This window comes from Musa acuminata, chromosome BXJ1-3 (genome assembly GCF_036884655.1).
Source record: "Musa acuminata AAA Group cultivar baxijiao chromosome BXJ1-3, Cavendish_Baxijiao_AAA, whole genome shotgun sequence".
Lineage (NCBI taxonomy): Eukaryota > Viridiplantae > Streptophyta > Magnoliopsida > Zingiberales > Musaceae > Musa > Musa acuminata.
Genome location: NC_088329.1, coordinates 9,285,195 through 9,296,570, shown reverse-complemented (window position 1 = coordinate 9,296,570; position 11,376 = coordinate 9,285,195). Strand labels below are relative to the sequence as shown.

The following is an 11,376-nucleotide window of genomic DNA, read 5'->3' as shown; positions in this document are numbered from 1 at the left end:
AGATATTATTGCCGGGTAGGTTTAGATTACGGCCACTAACACACACTCTGAAGGCCAACATCAAGGTCGGGGAGTAAGTCTACATCACGCGTGATGGTTACCACTGCTGTTGACACGCAAAAGACTCGAAGCCTTTCCTCAGCTTTCCATCTCCATTTCTCCATCCACCCTCTCCGACTGGTCCGTCTACGTCCTTGTCATCGACTTGTCTTCCTCCACCATGGCCAGCGTTGACGAAACCATGCATGGGTGTATGTTAATCTGTATGAATACAAGTGTGCTGGCTGAGCCACCTACCTTTGCCGCGGCGGTGCCTACACACGACTCTGCGACTTCCAAGGCCGCAAGAGGACACCAGGAGAGTACTCTTCTTGCCGCATTTTTCCAAGACGTGCTGCTTGATCTGTCCACCTACCTACGACTTGTGGTCTTCCTCCCACCTTCCTCTGTCACCTCCGCGACCACAAGATCTCGTTAGAGCGTACAATGACTGCTGCCTTGTTTGAGGACTCCTCTCTTCTTCTTCTTCTTCTTCTTCTTCTTCTTCGTGCGTGCTACTACTTGTAAGCACAGCTTTGGTAGCTTCGCAGGTCAAAAGATTGGAGAGGAAAGAAGGAAGAGCAGACGGCGGATTGGAAAGAGGGACTGAAATAATGCTTAGGTCAATGAAGCATATCATCCACTTGAACATGTGACGTAAGTTAGCATGAAAAGGAGGCTTGTGGATCAGTGGTAGGATCCGGAAACCCCGGCCTCTCTTTTGACGGAATTTTGCTGCTGTCTCCTGCTATGGCATCAGAAGTCCAATCTCATGCACTTTCATGTTGTTTGAGCATACCACTTTTGCATAGATCATTTACTGTTTCATTTAAGGAAGAAATTTTTACCTGCTGTAAGAGAAGCTGTGTTTGACTTTACACCCACCAAGAGATGCTTTTTCTAGAAAGCTTGGACTAGATAACCTTTATCTTGTCATTAGGAATCATGGTTTGAAGGTATTCTCCTCTCTAACCCCACTTTTGGACTTTCTCCACCAAAGCTATAGTTTCATCAAAGAGGAAAAAGAGGAGTTCTTTGAGGTCTTGACTTGGAGCCATCAAGCTCGTGTTATTGACCAGGATTGAATCAAGATTAGAACCTTTCATGATTGAGTAAATTCTAATAAGGAAGCTTTCCATAAACAACTTGGGTGTCAAAGTCAATATTAAATTATAATTCCTTCTTTCTTCTTCTTTTTTTTCTTAGGTTGCCGCCAGGCTTGATGAAATATGGTGGCCTCTTTCATCTCTGATACTTTTGCTTGGGGAATGAGTTGAGCAGCTTCATAAACTCTGTATGCAATGCCTGGCTTGATAAATGCAATCAACATTTATCACGATCAAACATTGTCTAACAGTACCCAAACATAAACCAAAGGTTTCGATTGGCTTACCCCTTCCTAAGCCATCTTTCCATGCTACTCCTTATCTTAGATAGGTCGTCCTTATCTCTTCTTAATGTTCTCTCTGTCACTTTTAGCTATCTATGCTTGACTCTGTGTCCCTTGCTGCACAATTTTATGCCCGCAATTCCCTCCCCATCTCTTTCAACATTACGTGATGACAACCATAAGAAGTCACTCAATTATTTCTATGCACAACAAGTAAACAAGAAGAGTGTTTAAAATGGCAGCCGTACTACTGCTGTCTTGTGCAAATTTTGGGTAAGAAGGGGCCTTTTCAGCAATGACGATCAAACATGGATTAGATTTCCGCCACATTTGAGGTAAAAACCCAATGTGATGTTTACAGTGACCAGCCTGAGAAGACAACAGAGGAAACAGAGGAAGCGGCCAAGAAAAGCTAAGTCAGACTTCAAAGCTCGTTGCTGCTACTTGGATTTCCATCACATGTCTCGTTTCCCACTATGCATATAGAAAAAGCATTGCGTCCTTTTCATCGATCCACGTCGCCGTCCACCTCTTACTCATCTCCCTCTTCCAGTTTTCTACCTGTCAAACTTCCTATTTCCTACGTACCCATCACAGTAGAAGGATCCAAAGGCACATGAAATTGGGGGAGGAACAGGAACAGGGGTTTATAAAAGGCTGCTTACCTCTGCAACAGAAGCAGCACAAAGTGAGGAGGAGATGGAGGAGATCAGAAGAGGGCCTTGGACCACGGAAGAAGACCTTGTGCTCATCAAATACGTCGCCCAACATGGCGAGGGCAGATGGAACGCCCTCGCTCGCTGCGCAGGTACCTCGAACAGATCTACAGCGCTGCATGTTTCTTGTTGTCTTCTTCGTCGAGAGTACTTAAGTTGTCATCAAAAGAGCAATACTTGCTTCATGTCAATGGAATGTTTTCTCTGCTGCACCAAAGATCAAATAGAACGGCAGGAAGAACACCTTTCCTTGTACGTACTGATCAAATTTACGGGTCCTTCGGAGCAGGACTGAAACGAACGGGAAAGAGCTGCAGGCTTCGATGGCTCAACTATCTTCGTCCAGATGTCCGGCGCGGGAACATCACGCCGGAGGAGCAGCTTCTCATCCTCGACCTCCACTCTCGTTGGGGAAATCGGTAAGCACGCAAACCTAACACGTGCAACTCTAACAGCCTAAACATGCACAAAAGTCTGAAGTCTCAGTGTTATATACGTGCGACTGCTGATCCGGTGGCTCCAAGAACTCTTTCTTTGTTATCTTCTTCACTTATGGGGAATTAAAACCTTAGAATTTTCTTTTCTTGAACGAAAAAAGAACCAATTGATGGCAGTCTAAATCTGCTCGATCCTCTTATCATATGTTGTGTTCTGGCAGGTGGTCCAAAATAGCACAGTGTCTTCCGGGAAGGACTGATAACGAAATAAAGAACTACTGGAGGACCAGAGTGCAAAAACACGCAAAGCAGCTCCACTGCGACGTCAACAGCACGACGTTCAAAGACGCAATCCGGTACGTGTGGATGCCACGCCTCCTCGAACGAATCCGAGCGGCTTCCGGCGGCGCCGCTTTCTCTTCCTCCTGCACCAGCCCCGTCGCCACAGCCACAGCCGCCCCCGCCGCTGACCCTCTGCCTTCCCACCCGCTCAAGCAACCGGAGCGGGCGACGCTCGGCCCGGAAACAGTTGAGTCGTCGCCGTCGGAGGACTCGCTTCCGACTCCGTTCTCGTGCTTCGCCGACTGCCACTCCACCACCATGCAAGGTTGGGGTGGGTGGGCACCGGATTCCCTATCTCTTCCCGTATGTTGCGATGAACAAGGTGGATGGCCGTCAGGGGACTTGTTGAGCAGTGAGTCCTTGTGGAGCATGGAAGACGACTGGTTCATGCAACACCAGATTCAATCTTATCAACCCTATTGCTGATCTCTCCTTTGAAATAACTGTACTAGTTCGATCACAATTGTAACACAACCCTATAATTACTGATCCCATCATATTCTTCCGACAATTGTAGTGTTGCCAGCTGGAGAAAGCATATATGTCTAATTTGCAGGCGAAAAAGATCCACGAAGAAGAAGGAGTAGGTGAGGTATGGTGCTATAAAAGCTAGCATACCACAGTGATGATTCGATAAGTCATATGTTTCATATGTTTGATGTGATGAAGTCAAGTGAGGAGAGGAGATAGATACTTGAACAATAAGAGCACGGCATCTGAGCGTCGGCTGTTGCTCGCTTTCGCAGATGTTACGAGAATTCACATATGAGCTTCTTAGTTTCCGTAATCCATTTGACAAAGCTACCAGAGTCATCTAACAATCATGATATTTTTTGCTGGTGGAAATTGCTATATGAATCCAAAACACTAGCCTTTGCAACTTCTCAAATACGCTTATGTTTTTCTTTTTTTTTACAAAGGATAAGTGACGAAAATAAGATTAAAACCTAAAATATTATGATAAACTATCAAAGTATTTATCAACTAAACGAAGCTCACTTTGATCTTATAAAAATTTTATCGTAGTAGCATCAACGTATCTTCGAAATGAAAGTACTATTATCTTCGATCTACCAAATTTAGTAAGTGTTCAATGAGCATGCTGTTGGATCGATATGCCACATCAATGTTTTCTTACTAAATTAATTGTTACAAGAATAACATCATCATCATCATCATATATATATATATATATATATATATATATATATATATATAATATGCAACAAGTATATTGCGGGTAAGTGAAATATAAAATATAAATATCTTATATTTTGGAACAGAAGTGGGACAAAGAATATGAGATATATATGCTTTTTTATATTAAAAATATTTATTTTTTCTTATCCAAGTTTTCAATACTCAATCATCTATTGTCTTTCCCATGTGATAATATTCGAAAAACAAATTACATCGAATCAATTTCATCAAATCAAATTTATGATCAAATATAGTGTAATTATGACCATAAAATATATAAATTGCTTTCAAGATAGTGGTGTCCTTCACAAAGGTTTGACGAATGCTTGGTCGAAAGAACCATGTTTGACAAATGGCAGCGTGCGTAACAAGGAAAAAGTCAGCAGTCTAGTGGACACGAGATGGGTCGCTCACTGTGGAAAATAGTTGACCGACGACTATTGTCCTTTTAGAGGGGAAAAAAAGGAAGGAGATCATAACGAGACTGGTGGAGAAATGTAGACAGGAGGCAGTCCACCGACCCTGCTGCTTTCCTTCTCGACGAGCTGGTCTTTCCCGTTCTCTCTCCGACGTTTCCACACAGCTGTCCATTTTGGAAGTCTTCGCCGGCCGGCAGCGTGCCGTGGGTGTCGAGAGTTTACTCGTTCGGTCACCCAGCCGGACCACTGCATATTCAATCTATGTATTGTAGTCGTAATATGTTTGACTCGACATATTTTCTATGTATTGTAGTCGTCATATGTTTGACTCAGAAATATTTATATTAGAGATTGAGAATTTGTAATCTCAATTGATATATTTGAAAGTATTAATAAACTTAGTTGATAAATATTTTTGATAGTATACCATAATATTACTGTCATATACCTTTGTGCCGACTCTAGGATTAATACGGCTTGGTCCTGCTATGAAAAAACAGGATCATTCATGTGAATTCCTAGGGCGAGGAGGGGAGGGTGAATGAGGTCGGATTAGGGACTGACTCTTAGGCCCCTACATGTTTATGATGTTGACCTGAGGTGGGATTGATCGTCTCTCCTACATCGCGTTCTTGCATGATAGGTCGACGTCAGGAGAGGGATTCCTGACTCAACTCCTCTGATGATTAAATTAGTAAGTTATTTTTGTGATGAAAAGACTTAGATTCCTTATTCTGGGCTGGGGTTTGAAATTTATGCTTATGGAGGTGGCTTGAAAGTATATGGGCCATTAATGCTCATCGTAGTTCCGTTCAACACGATCGAACAAGCGATCGACCCGTACGCTCATGACGGCATGGGTCATCCCGTCTAGATGTCGGCTATATCGCAACATCCCGTATGGTTCCGAATGGTGAGAGATTGATAGTGCGTGATCTGCTATGTTAGCTTCACTCCCTATGGGACATTTGTTGGGTCACCTCACGTCAGATCCTTAGTGGTCACCCGTTATCACTCTGTGACTGATATAGGAATATCCACTATCAACTACTCTCTTTCAATTGAATTAATATCTAATCTCATGCATTTTAGCCCATGTAAACTTTGGATCATCTAATTTAAAATCAGTAAATTTCATTAAAACCACATTTATGGGTTTTTCAGATAACACCTTTTCTTTTCATTTTGCCCCTCCCTTTATAAAATGACCAAAATATCTTTTACTATAAGAAATAATTTTCTATCAAAATTCAGTTGGGTTAAAGTGATTTTTTGAGTTAGATAGGTTTAACAGTAAGTCAAATTGATTATAGTTTTTTTTTATAGAACCATAATATTATGATTCAGATCATTTTTTGATATAATAGCAAAAATATTTTAAAAATAATTTTCCTTTAAAATTCAATTGGATTAAAGTGATTTTTGAGTCAGATCGATCTAATACTAAATGAAATCGATTGTAGCATTTTTAATAGAATCATAATATTGTAATTCACATCATTTTTTATATAATAAAAAAAATATTTTAATCATTTTGTAAAATGAGTCATGGTAAAATGGAAAACTCATAAACGTAGGATTTTCACTCCCATCGAATGAAATACTATATTTTCTTTTCAATTAATTTGGCTCAGAGTGTTAAGAAATGATTCATAGGTAATTATCTAGATAGTTACTATGTTGTAGATAGTTATATGTATGTTCAAAGTAATGACCTATGATCTAAGAGTTTGGGGGCAGTGCCTACACTTAATCATGGGTGACAAAACGGAGTGAGGTAGTTATTACTATATCTTATAAATAGGACCATAGTTCATGAAGTAAGGTAATGTATATTTGGGAATATCTTGTAAGTATTCTAAGTCTTACATCTTGTATTAATACTATTTTATTTTTTTGATTGAAAGCATTCTCTTTTAATTGCATTATAGTATTTTAGTTTTATCTTTATTTTTTACTCCTCCATCCTTAATATTTGTGGTATCAGAATTAAGTTTCAATCTTAACTTAACTAAGCATTATAACTTTTAATGATAATTTTATGTCTCAACCTCTTATTCCTATTTTCTTGGACAAATGCTATGAATCTTGGAGTATCAAGATGAAGACTCTATTTAGTCTCATAATATTTGAGATTTAATATAAAATGGATCTGTAGATCTAGATGAGAGAACCAAGCTTAGGGAGAATATAAAAAATGAATCCAAAGCATTATTTTTCATTTAATAAGTTGTACATGAGACAATCTTCTTAAGAATTACAAAAGCGACAACAGCAAGCTTTGTTGATACTTCAAAATAAATTTTAAAGCTCATTGAGAGTGATTAGGGTGAAACTTCAAATTCTTCGTCGTGAGTTTAAAATTTTATTCATGAAAAATAATAAATCGGTACAAGATTTTCTTTCTCGAATAATAAAAATTATTAGTTAAATGAAATCTAATAGTACATAAATTTATGATTATATAATTATTGTAAAAGTTTTAAGAAGTTTAACTCTAAAATTTGATTATATTTTTATCGTAATTAAGGAGTCAAAAAAATCTATCTATATTTTCATTTGATAAACTAATGGGTTCCTTGCAAGCATATGAAGCAAGGTTGAACAAATAACTTGAGAAGAGTGAAAAAAAAAAAATTCAAATTAAAGGGGAGTCTTCTACTTCAAAAGAAGAGAAAAAATTCAACAAGAGGATATGACAAAGGAGGACTTATGATAGAGGAAATAAAAGAGGAAAAGGAAGAGGATACTTTGATGGGTATGATGAACAAAAGCAAACAAATTATAATAAAAAAATATAAGAGTATAATTCAATAATACTATTGTAAAAATTTTGATAGACATATTATTGGAAAGAGAAAAGTAAGTAAGCTATGTGGTGAAAAATGAAAAAAAAAAAGTTGTTTACGACTCATTCACAAGTTAATTATATCTCAAATGACATTTGATCTTTGGATATTGGATGTTCTAATCGTATGTTATACCACTTTGGGCAGTGATAATACTGCCAAGCGATGGTACTGTCTTGCCAAGTGATTGTACCGTCAGAGCTCGGTCTCCGAGAGCTCTGTCAGGCTATGGTACCGCCAGACTAAGCGGTGGTATCACTCAGTAATAACGGTGGTATCGTCAATACCCCAAAATCCGAGGATATGATATTTTTTTGCTCCAATTATGAAGCTATTGGGGCCTATAAATACCTCACCCTTTTCTATATGAAAGGGCATGAAAGTGTGAACAATATCTTGAAGTCTTGGGGTGTTAAAAGTGTTGTAAAAGTACTAAAAGTCCTCCTACCTTTCTAGTGTTGTGATCATTCAAGAGAGGTGTGAGCCTTGTAAGGGTTATTTCCTAAACTCATAAAAAGGAGAAAGCACAATAAATAGGGTGGTTGGTCTTCGTCCATTGAAGGAAAACCATTAGTGGACATCGGTGACCTCGACGGAGGAGGAATCAGAAGTGGATGTAGGTCAAAACGACCGAACCACTATAAATTCTGATGTGCTAATTTCCATTTTGCTTTTTACTACTCTTATTACTTTCTAAGTTAACTGCTAATTCATTTACTCTAAAGTCAAGCACTTTCCGAAATTGGTTTTTAATGAACGAATATCTTACAAAATCGATGATTTTTCTACTACACTAATTCACTCTCCCCTCTTAGTGTCGCTCTTGATCCTAAAAATTGGTATTAAAGCAAGGTCACTCTCATTTGGTTTTAAACTCAAGAGAGATGGCATTTGCCGGTAACCAAGAGGGTAATTCAATTACACGTCCACCTATGTTCAATGGGACATATTGCACATATTGGAAGACTAGAATGAGGATTTTTCTAATCTTTATGGATTTTGAGTTATAGAACATTGTGGAAAGTGGCTTTCAAAAGTCTTCTATTCTAATAAATGATTGGAATGAGTTGGAGAAGAAGACTTTTGCTTTAAATGCCAAGGTTATGAATGCCTTGTTTTGCACTTTAAATAAAAACGAGTTCAATCGAGTGTCTATTTGTAAAATGACTTTTGATATTTGATACATACTTAAAATCACTCACTAAGACACTAGTAGAGTAAAGGAGTTGAAGATAAATCTGTTAGTTCATACTTATGAGTTGTTTTAAATGAAGCCAAGCAAAACTATTGTTGACATGTACACCTATTTTACGATTGTTGTTAATAGTTTAAAAGCTCTTGACAAATATTTTTTGAACTTCGAACTTGTTAATAAAATCTTGAGCTCCCTTCCAAAGAGTTAGGACCCTAAAGTAATAGCCAATCAAGAGGCCAAGGATTTAAATAACTTCTCTCTCGAAAAACTTATCGGGTCACTAATGATCTATGAGATGACTTGCAATGCTCATGAAAAGCTTGCAAACAACCTTCCAAAGAATAGGAAGGATATGATACTAATAACTCATAAAGACCACTTAAAAGAAAATTCAAATGATGAGGACTACGATGACGACTTGGTACTCTTGACAAGAAGGTTCAAAAAATTTATAAAAATAAATAAATTTAAAAATGACATAAAAAATAAAATTGAACCTAAGAAAAATAAGTTATATGCTACGAATGTAAAAAGCCGGGACATTTCAAAAGCGAATATTCCTAAGCAAAAAAGAAGCAACCAAATAAGAAGAAAGTACTTAAAGCATCTTGGGACAACTCAAGTGCATCCAAAGAAGAGGAGCCAACCAACAAAGAGCAAGTTGCTCACTACGCACTGATGGTTATCGAAGATGATAAATGTTTACCATCACAAACTAGGAGCAAGAGATGGTACTTTGATAGTGGATGCTCAAGGTATATGATCAGAGATTCATCTCAATTCTCTAAACTCACTAGTCTAGACGAAGGATATGTCATAATCGGAGACAACAACAAGGGTAAAATCATTGGCAAAGGAACCATATGTAATAAATCTAACTTTTTGATTAAAGATGTATTGTTAGTTGATGGCTTAAAGCATAATATTTTGAGCATTAGTCAATTGCATGATAAATGATACATCATTAAATTTGAATCCAATGTTTGCATTATTAAAAAACCACATAAAAATACATCTATGATTGGCCTAAAATAAAATAATATATACACTATCAACATTGATGATCTTTGTAATGAAATGTGTTTTTCGATTTTGAATGACATGCTTGGCTTTAGCATAGGAGATTAGGTTATGCTAGCATAAAACTAATCTCCCAAATCTCATCTAAAGAAATTGTAAGAGGTATTCCTAACATTAAATTTTTTAAAGACAATGTGTGTGATGCATGTTAATTAGGAAAACAAATAACCTTATTCCATCACTTAATGATTTTTGATACACTTAATCACTTCACTCATGGAATTCATTGACAAATGCATCTCTCACGGATTTCAATCTATGAATTTTTAATGAGAAACAGATTTAATTTATGAAGTTTTATTGGTGGATTTCTTTTTCATATAATGCTCCCTTCCCATGAATTCTTCCTTACTCTTCTCATGAAGGAAGGATTTTATGAATTTTTAATGTGTGATGATTACTTGTAAGAATGATGATTTGATTTCATATGGATATCTTGATATCTTGATCATTTTTATGAATCTCTTTTCTTTGTTAAAATTAAAGCAATGAAACTCATTTATTGTTTTGAATTTGACTTGATTCAAATCATTTCATAAAGTTGATTCTTAATGGACTCTTTCCATACATTTCTTTCTCTTCTTCTTATTTTTATGACAAATGAAGAAAGAAACTTACATATATAAAGAACAAAAAAGCCCTTAGAGTAAAAATATTAGCTTATCCAAAAAGGTCATCATAAAGTTTTTGCTTACCTTCCTTTATAACTTGGATAAATTGGTATGAAACTTGTTTAATTTCGTTTACCACACTTGAATTGTTGAATGGTTCTCCTTTTTGTCGATGACAAAGGGGGAGAAATATAGAAAATTGATGACAAATTGACATTATAAATGTTTGAAATATATCTTATCGTAAATGTTTGTATGTTTTGCGAATGCTTGAAACACATCTCAAATGCTTGAAACATATCAAAATGTATTTCATATGCATTGTAGATACTTGAAACGTTTCATGAATGCTTGATGTCTATTATTATGATAAAGTATCATGAGCTTAACTTGCTATTTACAATCGATATCATGCCTCAGGATGAATTGTTATCTTTCATCAAGAATTGTCATTTTGCTAAATTTCATATTTAAATTCGTATCATACTTGAAAATGATGATTGTCTATCATCATTGGACTTAAAAATGTATGTCAAGCTTTGATATCATTTTTTATTGATAAATACGTGGTATTATATTTTGAATTGATAAATCATGATGAGTATCATGATTTGCATGTTGATAAGTTTAAATGAATATAACTTATCGGTTCGATGCTTGAATTCAAGAGTATCTTTTCTCAAGTATGACATATAGATAGGATAAGTTAAGGTTAACTCCGTCATCAATTGATTATTATTATCAAAAAGGGAAAGATTGTTGACTCTTAGATTTTGATGATGAAATCAATTAGTAAATTATTTAATCTAATCTATAAGAAAAGTATACAGAATTAATTCCGATAATAGTAAGGCATAAAGCAGATGTTAGGCCAGAGTCAAGATCGAGATTTTGTTAGGAGTTTGAGAGTTCGTCGGAAGTCTAGACGTTCATCGAAAGTTCTACCGAAATTGACCGAGAAGTCTAGGAGCTTGTCAAAGAAGCTCGTTGGAACTCGCTAAGAAGATCATCGTAAAGTCTAATTGCTTACTAGGAGTCCGCTGGAACATTACCGAGAGATCGTCAGAAGTTCGTCGGAAGAACAATTAATATACCCGA

The 11,376-nt window shown here is 36.7% G+C and overlaps 1 protein-coding gene across 1 annotated transcript; it reads left to right on the top strand.

Annotated features, from left to right (window-relative positions):
- Nucleotides 1-2,081: 2,081 nt before the first annotated feature.
- On the top strand, nucleotides 2,082-3,444 carry LOC103978129 (transcription factor JAMYB). The gene is made up of 3 exons (XM_018823381.2): nucleotides 2,082-2,237; nucleotides 2,435-2,564; nucleotides 2,804-3,444. The coding sequence occupies exons 1-3, from the start codon at nucleotides 2,129-2,131 to the stop codon at nucleotides 3,348-3,350; spliced, it is 786 nt and encodes a 261-aa protein (XP_018678926.2). The 5' UTR covers nucleotides 2,082-2,128; the 3' UTR covers nucleotides 3,351-3,444.
- The last annotated feature ends 7,932 nt before the right edge of the window (nucleotides 3,445-11,376 follow it).

Excerpts from the sequence above, each read along its gene's own strand:
- LOC103978129 (XM_018823381.2), top strand. The coding sequence starts at position 2,129 with ATGGAGGAGATCAGAAGAGGGCCTTGGACCACGGAAGAAGACCTTGTG. Across the intron at positions 2,238-2,434 it reads CGCCCTCGCTCGCTGCGCAG|GACTGAAACGAACGGGAAAG; the intron begins GTACCTCGAACA and ends CCTTCGGAGCAG. Across the intron at positions 2,565-2,803 it reads CACTCTCGTTGGGGAAATCG|GTGGTCCAAAATAGCACAGT; the intron begins GTAAGCACGCAA and ends GTGTTCTGGCAG.